This window comes from Bison bison, unplaced genomic scaffold (assembly GCF_000754665.1).
Source record: "Bison bison bison isolate TAMUID 2011002044 unplaced genomic scaffold, Bison_UMD1.0 scf7180017864251, whole genome shotgun sequence".
In the NCBI taxonomy this organism is placed as follows: domain Eukaryota; kingdom Metazoa; phylum Chordata; class Mammalia; order Artiodactyla; family Bovidae; genus Bison; species Bison bison.
The window spans coordinates 2013326-2027394 of record NW_011494823.1 but is presented as its reverse complement, the minus strand read 5'-3'; the positions used below and the strand labels follow the sequence as shown (position 1 = coordinate 2027394).

At 44.7% G+C, this 14069-nt stretch overlaps 1 protein-coding gene across 1 annotated transcript; it reads right to left on the bottom strand.

Annotated features, from left to right (window-relative positions):
• Positions 1-2663: 2663 nt before the first annotated feature.
• LOC104994112 (olfactory receptor 2AT4-like) lies at positions 2664-4079 on the bottom strand. Its single transcript, XM_010847576.1, has one exon. It carries the CDS (start codon positions 4077-4079, stop codon positions 3114-3116), a length of 966 nt encoding a protein of 321 aa, XP_010845878.1. The 3' UTR covers positions 2664-3113.
• Positions 4080-14069: the final 9990 nt, after the last annotated feature.

The window sequence follows — 14069 nt, the reverse complement described above, 5'->3', positions numbered from 1 at the left end:
CTGACTTGATGGATGTGAGTCTGAGTGAACTCTGGGAGTTGGTGATGGACAGGGAGGCCTGGCGTGCTGCAATTCATGGGGTCGCAAAGAGTCAGACATGACTGAGCAACTGATCTGATCTGATGGGGACTTCCCTGGCAGTCTAGAGACTAGGACTCCTTGCTACCACTGTGAGGGGGCATGGGTTCAATCCCAGGTTGGGGAACAAAGATTCCACATGTCATGTGGTATGGCCAAAAACTGATATAATTTTTTTTAATCAGGTATGAAGACACTCATTATTATTTACTGGAATTCTCACTCTCTGCTAATGCCCTTGCTTTAAGTTCCACTTAAGTGCTGCACCTTTATCACAGTTTGTTAAGGAAAATGTTCTTCCCTTTAACCCATGCCATGAAAATGTCATTTCCTGCTCCATTCACTATTCTGAGAATGGTTTTCCCTTCCTGCCTGTTTGGGTGGGGGTTGGGGGGAGCCTAACAGTGTAGAGAACTACATCCTGATCCCTTTTTGACTTGTGTTATTCCTGAAAGGGATTGGGTGTTAAAATCCTTTGGGTTTAATTGAGTGTTAACTCCATTTCTTTCTCTTATTTGGCTGTGCTGGGTCTTTGTTGCTTTGTACTCCTGGCTTTCTCTAGGTGCAGAGAGCAGGGGCTGCTCTTGGTTATGGTGCCCAGGCTTCTCCTTGTTGTGGCTTCTCTTGTTGCGGAGCACTGGCTCCAGGCTCATGGGCTTCAGTAGTTGCATGTTTCCTCGGGGGCATGTGGGATCTTCCTGGACCAGGGATGGAAGCCATGTTGCCTGGTCAGCACTAGAGTGAAATCTCTCCTTCTCCAACGGGAGCAGTTTAGGGCTTCTATTCAATCAGTTCACATCTATCATGGTGTTAACTCCATGAGGAATCCCAGACAAACAGAAACAAGTCCATAGGTTAACAGTATGTATGGAAGACATTTTTATTGATATCTTGGATTAGATATTACCCTGGGTTCTTGCTGCCCCTTGTGCATCCCTCTGAAACATCATCTACCTCACTACACTTTTTCCACCCATGTCTGTCTTCCTAACAATTCACCCATCTGAGTGAATTGAGGGCGGTGATGGTCCTGAATTACCTCTGTCTCTTAGCCTTTACAGTATAGACTGTGCGGGTGTGCATGCATGGTAAGTCGCTTCAGTTGTATCCACCTCTTTGTGACCCTATGAACGTAGCCCGCCAGGTTCCTCTGTCCATGGGATTCTTCAGGCAAGAATACTGGAGTGGGTTGCCGTGCCCTGCTTCAAGGGATCTTGTCGGCCCAAGGATTGAACCCACGTCTCTTACGTCTTCTGCGTTGGCAGGCAGATTCTTTACCACTAGCACCACCTGGGAAGCCCACTATATAGATTAATACTTCCAAGATGCTCAGTAAAGACTTCTTAAATGAATGGACAAAGGAAGAAAATGATATTCAGCAGCTGGATGCTTACCATGGATGTAGAAACCACCACCATCCATTGTACCCCTGGGAAGACTTGGACCAAACATTGAGAACTACTATCGGAAACTCTGCCCAATGGAATGATGCCTTGTCAGAGGTTATAATGAGATACAATATTCATACAGAGCAGAACTGTATAAAGCCTAAATATATAGTTTATTGTAAAGAAAATACTCATGTCACCATCACTCAGGAGAGAATGAAACACTGACAACACCTCATAAGCCCCCCGGCAGCCCTCTCTGAGAACAACCCTCTCCCTGCAGAAATAACCATGATTTTGATGTTTGCAATAAATATACCTTCTCTTTTCATCATAGTTAATGACATCTGTGTGCACTGATAAAAAATGTATTTAGCTTTGCCTGTCTTTAAGCTTTATACAACTGAAATCATATCCCATGTAGGATATGAGTTGTGATTCTTTCAGTACTGTGAGATTCTTCTGGGTTGTTGCATGTATACATAATTCCTTCATGTTTTATTGGCGTATAGTGTTACATTTTAGGAACATTTCACAAATTGGGGAAATGCTGCTGTTGCTAGATCATAGAATATGTGTGTCTTCAACATCATAAGAGAATGATAAAGTGTTTTCCAAAATGGCTGTACCAATTAGCATTCCCACTCTCCATGTATGAGAGCTCCATCCATCCACATCCTAGGCAACCCGGGTCTCATCAGACTTTGGCATTTTAGCCAGTCTGATTGGTTTCTAGTGGCAACTATTTGCTGTTGTAATTTACACTTCTATTACTAAAGAGCTTGAGCACATTTTCTTATATTTATTGGACATTTGTTTATTCCCTTTAGTGCAGTTTTTTGCTGTAGCTGTATTTTTTTTTTAATGGCTTGACTACCTGTTTTAAAAACTGATTTGATTTTCTGTATATCCTGGCTATGAATCTTGAGTCTTTTTGTTGGTGATATACATAAGAAATGACTTCTTTTGTTCTGTAGACCGGCTTTCCAGTCTGTTTATGATGCCTTTGGATGAATAGAAATTTTACATTTTAAAGCAGTCAAATTTATGCTTTTTTTCTCTACATTTAGAGTTTTAAATATCTTACTTAAGAAATACTTTTCTTCTCCAAGATCAAGACTATAGTCTCCTACACAGTTGTATAGTTCCGCCTTTCCTATTTAAGTTGAGATTGATTTTTGTGTGTTTGAGGTAAGAGACAAATTTCATCTTTTGACATGTGGATATCTGATAGTTCTAATACTATCATACACTGATATACAGTGTTATTTAAATATCAATTGCCCATGTAGTCAAGGGTCTGTTTCTGGGCTCTCTGCTGTTTTTCATTGATCTACGTGTCTATCTATGTCTTAATAACTACTTTGTGTGCATTGCTGTCCTTATTCTTACTTTAGACCTATTATGTTAAAAAAATCTAATTGATACTTTTCAGAAGATGCTTTACATACTGTATCTGACATTCTTATTTCTTTCCACAAAAGAATTGATTTCATTACTTAGCTTTTCATTAATTTTGGAAAGGGAAGCTCCAATCCTGCATTTTTGGTCCTGCTACAAGTCATTCTTTCCTTCAAAAATTTTTTATGGCATTCTCTCTTCTTAACACACAGGTATCCTGGATGCAGGATTAACCGTATCTAAGGATCAAAGGTCCTCAGAATGCCCTAGGTCTTGAGGACATGATATTTTGGTGATGGCTGCTTTGACATCCTTGTTCCTCAGCGTGTAGATGAGAGGGTTGAGGACAGGTGTGAGAATAGCAAACACCACGTTGCCCACGATGTGGAAGTCGAGGGGCAGGTCAGCCCTGTAGGCCACATAGGCTATGGCAATGGATGAGTAGTAGGTGCCAACCACCAGGAGGTGGGAGCTGCAGGTGGAGAAGGCTTTGGAGCGTCCTTCTCGGGAGCCGATGCGAAGCACTGAGGCCAGGATGTGGGCATAGGAGAGAAGCACCAGGAGAAGGGGCAGGAAGGACACCACCATGGCGATGCAGAAGCCCATGAGGGTCTGGGGGCTGGTGTCAGAGCAGGAGGCCTGGACCACAGCTAAGTGGTCACAGAAGCAGTGGTAGATGTAAACAGTGCTGTCAAAAGCCATGTGGGAGGTCTGCACCACTGCTGGGATGGGCAGAAGGAGGGCGGTGAGCCAGGCACTGGCTGCCAGGGCAGCATTGGTCTGCGGGGTCATGAGCACAGGGTAATGCAGCGGGCGGCAGATAGCCACATAGCGGTCATAGGCCATGGCCACCAGGATGAAGGCTTCAGAGCAGGAGAAGCTGTGGAAGAGGTACATCTGCAGGAAGCAGGCAGAGAAGCTGAGGTAGTGATCCCCAGGTAAGAGGAGGGATAGCATCTTTGGGACAGTGGATGTGGTGAGGAGGATATCCAGGGCTGAGAGGTTGATCAGGGAGAAGTACATGGGCTTATGGAGTCTGGGCTCTATCACCACGGCCACCAAGATCAGGGCATTTCCCACCAGGATAAGCAGGTAGAAGGACAAGAAGATGAAGAAGACAGGGAGGAAGAAGACGTCCTGTAGAGAGGGGATGCCCACCAGGTAGAAGATGGGTGAAGAGTCTTTTGATCCATTACAGGCTGTGGCATACATGGTGGGAGAGAGCTATATGCCAGGGAGACAGGCAGTCAGAGCATCTGGAAACTAGACAAAACAGAAGTTTGGAAGGAAATTTCTGTATAGTTCACTCTACGATTGCAATCCAAATCATTTATGACTGAGTTTAGAGGACTGGGGCTATCATTCTTCCATCTTAACCCACAATTTTCTCCTTCCTTCTTCCATAATGTATTTAGTAAGTACCTACAGTGCACAAGGCTGTGAGAAGGTAAATAAGGTGCATAAGGGCCCTGCCTTTACTAGGCTTAAATTCTAGTAGAAGGATGGTAGGTTTAAAAGCAAACCACATAGGCATTCCCTGGTGGTCTAGTGGTTAAGACTCTGTACTCCCAATGCAGAGAGCCTGAATTTAATCCCTGGTCAGGGGACTAGGTCCCACATACTGCAACGAAGATTCCCTATGTGGCAACTGAGACCCAGAAGAGACAAATTAATAAATAAATATTTTTTAAAAGCCAATCACATGGTTAATTACTAGTTACAGCTATGATAAGTGCCTTGAAAGAGCTTCTGTTCCTTCTCTGCTCCACGTCCCACAGTATCTTTTGAGCATCAGATCTTAGATGATCGCATAAGATTTCCTACGTCATTGCTTCTTCTTTTGCTCTTGTTTCAAGTTCTACTAAGTGACATCACTCTACCACATCACTAGAAAGAGCTGATTTTTCCAATATTTTTTGAAGCATGCTGCTTGCCCAGGCTACTCATTACCCAGGGAAGGGCTCCCCTTTCATTTTCCGGGTTCAGAAACTCTGCCAGTTTCTCTCCCTGCCAAGTTCTCTGGGTGCTCTCTCTCTCATGTTTCAGTGATGGGAAGGACCCATGCCTTCAGAGGGACTGCCCTCTTCCTGATGGAGCCCCAGCTGATGGTGCATCTTCTCCTCCTTCAGGGTCTGTCAGCATCCTTCCTCCTGGCTGCCCCTGCCCAGCCAGTGTTGTATTTAGCTCTTTGATGCCAACTGTGGTGTGGGCTCCTCCAAATATCAGCTGAGAAGACACAAGGAGCTGTCATGAGAGCTAGAAAGGACCCAGAGAACTGAAAACAGTAGTTGCCCAAATAGAAAAACCTCATACCGTAGGTTGTTCATTAAATGTGCGCTGAGGTCAAACTCAGGGACTGCTGAGGCAATTTTGGCTCATCCCTACTTCAGGACGAGCCTCTAATGAGCGGTCCCGGTAGTTTTATGTTTACAACTCCATCACTGCTGTTTGAACTCTATTGATGTCATCAAGCGACTGTCCTTGAAATTCTTAGGAACAACAGCTACTTTCTTTCTTTTCTAAAACAAATGCAAAACAGACTAGCTACAAACACCCTTCATATCCTATAATCATAGAGTGTCAGACTGGAACAAAAAGTTTTTTTAAATCTTCAATTCCAACTCATTTCCCCTACCCCACACTTCTTGCCCACCTTTAAAAAATTCACTAGTTTGCTCTGTGATGGATTTGGATTGTACAGTCTGGCTTCTAGATTTGGAAGTGGGGACTGGCAACTACTTTGTCTAAAATGAGCACAGGAAGGACAACTGTCCTGTGTGTGTGCTCCTGGAAAGAGAATCTCAGAGGTCACACCAAGGACCTGGCAAGAGACTGACCCAATTGTCTCCATGTTAAAGGGTTCACTCTCAGTTAACCAGAATTCTGGTCCAACAAGTATGGTCACCAGGTTTTTTTCACACCTGAAGGACTGCAAACTGCACTGCCCTGGACATTTCTGCCCTCGGGGAAGCATCTGTGGCTGCTGGTCCTGGGTGAGGCAGAGCAGGGGATTGGAGGGGCAGAAAGACAGGGAGCCGAAGCCAGAGGGGCCCTAAGGGAGCCATAAAGTCAAGTTCCCTTCCCCCTTGCAGATGGAGAGAGGGATGCTGAGACCCCAAAGGAGAGGTGGCATGCGGTTTTTCACACCAACTGGTGCTGGACTGTCCAACAGGCAGACTAGGCATATGCTGGGCCACCAGCCAAGCAGGGGCACCAAGAATACTTTTGGAAAGAATTTAACATTTAATCTTTCAAAGCACAATTCAGCTGGTTATCTTAGGAAATATCTAATTAGCTGGACTTTCGTACACTATTTTGCAGGTTAGGGTTCTCATTTTGTTTTGGATTTCGCACTACATCTGAGTGATGCAGTCCTGTGCTTAGGATCTTTTGTTGCTGTACTTAATCACTCAGTCCTGTCCGACTCTGCAACTCCGTGGTCTGTAGCCCACCAGATTCCTTTGTTCATGGGATTTCCCAGGCAAGAATACTGGAGTGGCTTGCCATTTCCTTCTCTAGGAGATCTTCCTGATCTAGGAATCGAACCTGCATCTCCTGCATTGCAGGCAAATTCTTTACCGCTGAGCCACTAGGACCTAATAGGTACTATTTCCCAGGGCACAGAACTTGCCCTAGCAGGTCCTCCCTGTTGGGATTGTCCAGGAGAATGTTACAGTGCAGGTGGGGACAGGGAAGGGTAGAGAATCACCAAGGATCCAACCTTAAGCTTTGCTTCATGTGCATCATCTTCTCCCATCATCCAGCCCTGCCAGGGAGTAGTTGTTCCCTTCAGCATATGAGAAACTGAGGGTTGGAACAAGACCCTTGTTTAAGGCAATGGTTGGTGAGGGGTAAGAGCACAGGTAATTCTGGAGCCAGCCTGCTGTAGAAGAGCCCTGCCTTTAGCAACCAGAAGTCCTGGCTCCTGGACCAGCTCTGCCACTCACTTCTTGTGACTCTGGTGTATGGCTGTTAGCATAACCGATGCCATCTTGGCCCCTTTCAGTGTCTCCTGTCCTTCCACTGACCCTAACCAGGACTGTACTATGCAGTAAACCACTTCTCTGTCATCAAGGGCTTTGTAGTTAACAGATATTGTTTAATAATGAGGATCATGTGGCCTCTATGCTGTTAGTCCCCAAACAATGCTGAAAATCTTCTGTGATGTACTCCCAGCACTCACAAGACCAGTCATCCATTCATTAATCTCGATTTAGGAATGCATATCCTGCCTCCAAACACTTACCCCCATGCCCTAGATTAACTATAAAATTGTCCCTGTGGCCCCTCCGTGGTGCATAGTGCAGCTATGAATGCTTCCAGATTGCTGTCTGCTTGATCTTGATGAGTTACCCTATAATAAAACCATCTTGTAAGTTACCCTATAATAAAAAGATCCATTGATCATATGGAGCTGCCTGCCTCATTTTACAGTCTCAGAATGCCTTCTCAATTTGGCGGATACTTTTCATTCCCTCCATCCTCCAACACTTGGTTTTCTCATCTGTGTAGTGATGGGTTTAGAGGAAAAGAACTCTGAGGGGTTTCTAATCTGATGAACCCTTTTCCAAGTGTCTGCTCTGTGTCTGGCAGACCACATGTTACATAGTCCATGACCCAAAGGGAGAGGGCGAGGGAGAGGGCTCTCCCAGCTAGTGAGCACCTGCTGCCAGCCAGAGGCTTTATCTGCAGCGTGTCCTGAGGGCCTTAGTGGTCAAGTGTGTGCACTGTGAGTCAGAAAGGACCAGATTCCCATCCCAGCTCCTGACTGCAGCTCATTTCCTTCATCTGTGACCCCTGGGGTTGCTGAGTCCTACAGAGAGAATGCTTAAGCAATGCTACACAAGAACCTGGAACCACTATAAACTCCAAGTGGGCTAGTGTCTCCAATGTTACTGCTGCCATCAGCCTTGCTTTCCCATGGAAGGCCTTGACCAGGATGATTTGAATTCCACCTCTGAGCACACAGACCGGACAGGGTATGTGGTCCAAGGCCCCACAGCCCACATACACACAGCAAACCTGGCTCCTGGGTGCCTGCCTCTTGTGCACGTCCAGCTAGTCTTCCAGATCCCTGGTCCCAGTTCTATCCCTCCCTCCCACATCCTTGCCCTGTCTCCATACTCTGGTCTTTGCTGAGCTCTGGCACGTCACCCCCAGCTCACTTACCTGCCAAGTCCTGTCTACTTTGATGCCTTTCGTGGTGTCCCCTATGTGTCTTCCAACCTGGCTGGCAGAGAAGAGCCTGGTAGCAGATGGGCTGTGGCTAATTAAACCCCTAACTCTCCTTTCAGCCAGGCCTGCGGGAGTACTCTCCCTCGAGGCAGGGCTCCTTTGGGGCACTGAGCCTCCTACTCACCCAGGATTGACTTCTTTATGTTGAGATGGGATTTACCTCTGAGATTTGCCGATAATGAGAACAACATTGTTAATAGCCCTCATGGGTTCCAGAACTTTACAACCAATGGGGTGGCTTTTACTGACATTATTCCATTTGGTCCCCAGAACAGCCAAGGGAGACAGGCAGGTCAAGAGGAGGACACTGAGGTCCAGAGAAGTGAAATGACTTACTGATGCTTATGCTAATGTTTAGTATTAAAGCTACATGGCAGACCCAGAACTTCATCCCCAGAACTGTTCTCTGCATATGGATCAGGGCAGAGGGTCTAAATAGGGTCCTGGGTTTGAATGCCAGTTCTAATATATTTTGGCTATGGTTGGGAAGATCTCCTAGAGAAGGGATAGGCTACCCACTGCAGTATTCTTGGGCTTCCCTGGTGGCTCAGACAGTAAAAATCTGCCTGCAATGAGGGAGACCTGGATTCAATCTCTGGGTTGGGAAGATCCTCTGGAGGAGGGCATGGCAACCCACCCCAGGACTCCTGCCTGGAGAATCCCCATGGATGGAGGAGCCTGAAGGGCTAATCCACGGGGTCACAGAGTCAGACACAACTGAGTAACTAAGCACAGCATGTCACTTTAGGCAAGTTACTTGAACTCTGAGTCTGAGTTTCTCCAACTGTAAAATGGAACATAACAATATTACCCATCTCATAGGGTTTTTGAGAGGATTTAAAGAAATAATTTAAATTGAAGAAAGTAGGGGAAACCACTAGACCATTCAGGTATGACCTAAATCAAATCCCTTATGATTATACAGTGGAAGTAAGAAATAGATCTGATAGACAGAATGCCTGATAGACTGTGGACAAAGGTTCATGACATTGTACAGAGGACAGGAATCAAGACCATCCCAAAGGAAAATAAATGCAAAAAAGCAAAATGGCTGTCTAAGGAGACCTTACAAATAGCTGTGAAAAGAAGAGAAGTGAAAAGCAAAAGGGAAAAGGAAAGATAAACCCATTTGAATGCAGAGTTCCAAACAACAGCAAGGAGAGATATGAAAGCCTTCCTCAGTGATCAGTGCAAAGAAATAGAGGAAAACAATAGAATGGGAAAGACTACAGATCTCTTCAAGAAAATTAGAGGTACCAAGGGAACATTTCATGCAAAGATGAGCAGAATAAAGGACAGAAATGGTATGGATCTAACAGAAGCAGAAGATATTAAGAAGAGGTGGCAAGAATACACAGAAGAACTGTACAAAAAAGATCTTCATGACCCAGATAACCACGATGGTGTGATCACTCACCTAGAGCCAGATATCCTGGAATGTGAAGTCAAGTGGACGTTAGAAAACATCACTACGAATAAAGCTAGTGGAGGTGATGGAATTCCAGTTGAGCTGTTTCAAATCCTAAAAGATGATGCTGTGAAAATGCTGCACTCAATAAGCCAGCAAATTTGGAAAACTCAGCAGTGGCCACAGGACTGGAAAAGGTCAGTTTTTGTTTTAATCCTAAAGAAAGGCAATGCCAAAGAATGCTCAAACTACCGCACAATTGCACTCATCTCACATACTAGTAAAGAAATGATCAAAATTCTCCAAGCCAAGCTTCAACAATACGTGAACTGTGAACTTCCAGATAATCAAGCTGGTTTTAGAAAAGGCAGAGGAACCAGAGATTCAATTGCCAACATCTGCTGGATCATCGAACAAGCAAGAGAGTTCCAGAAAAACATCTATTTCTGCTTTATTGACTATGCCAAAGCCTTTGACTGTGTGGATCACAATAAACTGTGGAAAATTCTGAAAGAGATAGGAATACCAGTCCTCCTGACCTGCCTCTTGAGAAACCTGTATGCAGGTCAGGAAGCAACAGTTAGAACTGGACATGGAACAACAGACTGGTTCCAAATAGGAAAAGGAATACATCAAGGCTGTATATTGTCACCCTGCTTATTCAACTTATATGCAGAGTACATCATGAGAAATGCTGGGCTGGAGGAAGCACAAGCTGGAATGAAGATTGCCGGGAGAAATATCAGTAACTTCAGATATGCAGATGACACCACCCTTATGGCAGAAAGCTAAGAATAACTAAAGAGCCTCTTGATGAAAGTGAAAGAGGAGAGTGAAAAAAGTTGGCTTAAAGCTCAACATTCAGAAAACTAAGATCATGGCATCTAGTTCCATCACTTCATGGCAAATAGACAGGGAAACAGTAGAAACAGTGTCAGACTTTATTTTCTTGGGCTCCAAAATCACTGCAGATGGTGACTGCAGCCATGAAGTTAAAAGATGCTTACTCCTTGGAAGGAAAGTTATGACCAACCTAGACAGCATATTAAAAAGCAGAGACATTACTTTGTCAACAAAGGTCCATCTAGTCAAGGCTATTTTGACTATTAGTCAATTTGACTACTACTATTTTTCCAGTAGTCATGTATGAATGTGAGAGTTGGACTATAAAGAAAGCTGAGTGCTGAAGAATTGATGCTTTTGAACTGTGGTGTTGGAGAAGACTCTTGAGAGTCCATTGGACTGCAAGGAGATCCAACCAGTCCATCCTAAAAGAAAACAGCCCTAAATATTCATTGGAAGGGCTGATGTTGAAGCTGAACTCCAATACTTTGGCCACCTGATGTGAAGAACTGACTCATTTGAAATGACCCTGATGATGGGAAAGATTCAAGGCAGGAGGAGAAGAGGATGAGGTGGTTGGATGGCATCACTGACTCAATGGACATGAGTTTGAGTAAACTCCAGGAGTTGGTGATGGACAGGGAGGCCTGGCGTGCTGTGGTCCATGGGGTCACAGAGTCAGACATGACTGAGGGACTGAACTGAACTGAATGAGATAATAGACATGGGGTATTTGGAGTGAAACACAATTATGTGAAAATTACTCCAGGAGTTTTGTTTGCATTTTCTAGCAATACCCAGGGAGAGGCTGCCTGCATACATTCAGTTTCCCAGCGGACTAGTGATGTTCATCTCCTGCAGGGGAAGATGCACTTTTCATGGGCTCTTAGGGTCTCTAGATGCCTAACAGCTGGCTTTATAGATACTGTACTTCTATAGGATGTCAACAGCTGGCATCGAAGCTTAGACCACTTAGTACCCAGTAGTTCATTTGTTTTACTTATAAAGCTACTCTCTTATTCACTTTCCCCCAAAAAGGAAAGCAATGAGGGTCAGGGTCAGCACACCTCTATCTTAGGGTATATGTGTGTGAGTTGTTAGCAGCCAGCACTCAGCTCCTAGAGGACAGACCACTGTCTACTCCAGTCTATCCCTTGAACCTCTCAGATTCATTCACATTTTAAAAAGTTTTTCTAACATGGACCATTTTAAAAGTCTTTATTGAGTTTGTTATAATATTGTTTCTTTTTTTATGTTTTGTTTTTTTGCCTGTGAGGCATGTGGGATTTTAGGCTCCCCCACCAGGGATTGGAGAAGGAAATGGCAACCCACTCCAGTACTCTTGCCTGGAAAATGCCATGGACAGAGGAGGCTGGTGAGCTACAGTCCCTGGGGCCGCAAAGAGTGGGACACGACTGAGCGACTTCACTTCACCAGGGATTGAACCCACATCCCCTGCACTGGAAGGCAAAGTCTTAGCAACTGGACCACCAGGAAAGTCCTAGATTCATTGACTTTTCACAAATTCACTCTATTTGGACATAGGGTTTCCAGAATTCTGACTCACCACATTTTCGAGGGAAATTTCCAAGAAAAAGATTAGTTGAATTAACGACTGCCCCTGCTGCTGCAGTCAGTCCCAAGGCTGCAGGCAATCCTCCCCTTCTCCTTCCTCTTTCACCCACTCTAGCTCCCCTTCCCCTTTTCCTTCACATTCAACCATTTCAGTGGATCTAGATGGAGTCCCTTCTAGCATGATCCAGATCCTCGTACATGTCAGTTCTGGACCCCTGGTTGCTATGCCTCTTCATGCTATGGTTGTTTTCATGGCCCACTAAGAGTTAGAGTTGGCAGAGATAAGAAATGCTTACTTGCCTGAGTGCCAACTTCCCAGTCTCCATTATGGAAGAGCAGTTTTCCTTCCTCCTGAAGATCACAGTAAACTGCCCTTGTAAACAAGGTAACTCCTTTTTATGACTGCTGATCTACTCTCACAGTGAGCTTAAAATGACCAGGCAGAAGTTGTAGCTTTAAATTTAGTGAGACTTATCCAAGAAGCGGTGGCTGTGTGGGTGCAGGAGGGCCGAAAGGAGCCACTCCACATTCAAGGTCAGGAAGGGTGGCGGTGAGGAGATACCCCTTGTTCAAGGTAGGGAGCAGTGGCTGCGCTTTGCTGGAGCAGCCATGAAGAGATACCCCACGTCCAAGGTGGGAGAAACCCAAGTAAGACTGTAGGTATTGCAAGAGGGCATCAGAGGGCAGACACACTGAAACCATAATCACAGAAAACTAGCCAATCTAATCACACTAGGACCACAGCCTTGTCTAACTCAATGAAATTAAGCCATGCCCGTGGGGCAACCCAAGACGGGCGCGTCATGGTGGAGAGGTCTGACAGAATGTGGTCCACTGGAGAAGGGAATGGCAAACCACTTCAGTATTCTTGCATTGAGAACCCCATGAACAGTATGAAAAGGCAAAATGATAGGATACTGAAAGAGGAACTCCCCAGGTCGGTAGGTGCCCAATATGCTACTGGAGATCAGTGGAGAAATAACTCCAGAAAGAATGAAGGAACAGAGCCAAAGCAAAAAAAATACCCAGCTGTAGATGTGACTGGTGATAGAAGCAAGGTCCGATGCTATAAAGAGCAATAGTGCATAGGAACCTGGAATGTCAGGTCCATGAATCAAGGCAAATTGAAAGTGGTCAAACAGGAGATGGCAAGAGTGAATGTGGACATTCTAGGAATCAGAGAACTAAAATGGACTGGAATGGGAGAATTTAACTCAGATGACCATTATATCTACTACTGCGGGCAGGAATCCCTTAGAAAATATGGAGTAGCCATCATGGTCAACAAAAGAGTTCGAAATGCAGTACTTGGATGCAATCTCAAAAACGACAGAATGATCTCTGTTCGTTTCCAAGGCAAACCTTTCAATATCACAGTAATCCAAGTCTATGCCCCAACCAGTAACTTTGAAGAAGCTGAAGTTGAACGGTTCTATGAAGACCTACAAGACCTTTTAGAACTAACACCCAAAAAAGATGTCCTTTTCATTATAGGGGACTGGAATGCAAAAGTAGGAAGTCAAGAAACACCTGGAGTAACAGGCAAATCTGGCCTTGGAGTATGGAATGAAGCAGGGCAAAGGCTAATATAATTTTGCCAAGATAACACACTGGTCATAGCAAATACCCTCTTCCAAGAACACAAGAGAAGACTCTACACATGGACATCACCAGATGGTCAACACTGAAATCAGATTGATTATATTCTTTGCAGCCAAAGATGGAGAAGCTCTATACAGTCAGCAAAAACAAGACTGACTGTGGCTTAGATCATGAGCTCCTTATTGCCAAATTCAGACTTAAATTGAAGAAAGTAGGGAAAACCACTAGACCATTCAGGTATGACTTAAATCAAATCCCTTATGATTATACAGTGGAAGTGAGAAATAGATTTAAGGGACTAGATCTGATAGATAGAGTGCCTGATGAGCTATGGACAGAGGTTAGTGACATTGTACAGGAGACAGGGATCAAGACCATCCCCATGGAAAAGATATGCAAAAAAGCAAAATGACTGTCTGGGGAGGCCTTACAAATAGCTGTGAAAAGAAGAGAAGTGAAAAGCAAAGGAGAAAAAGAAAAATATAAACATCTGAATGCAGAGTTCCAAAGAATAGCAAGAAGAGATAAGAAAGCCTTCC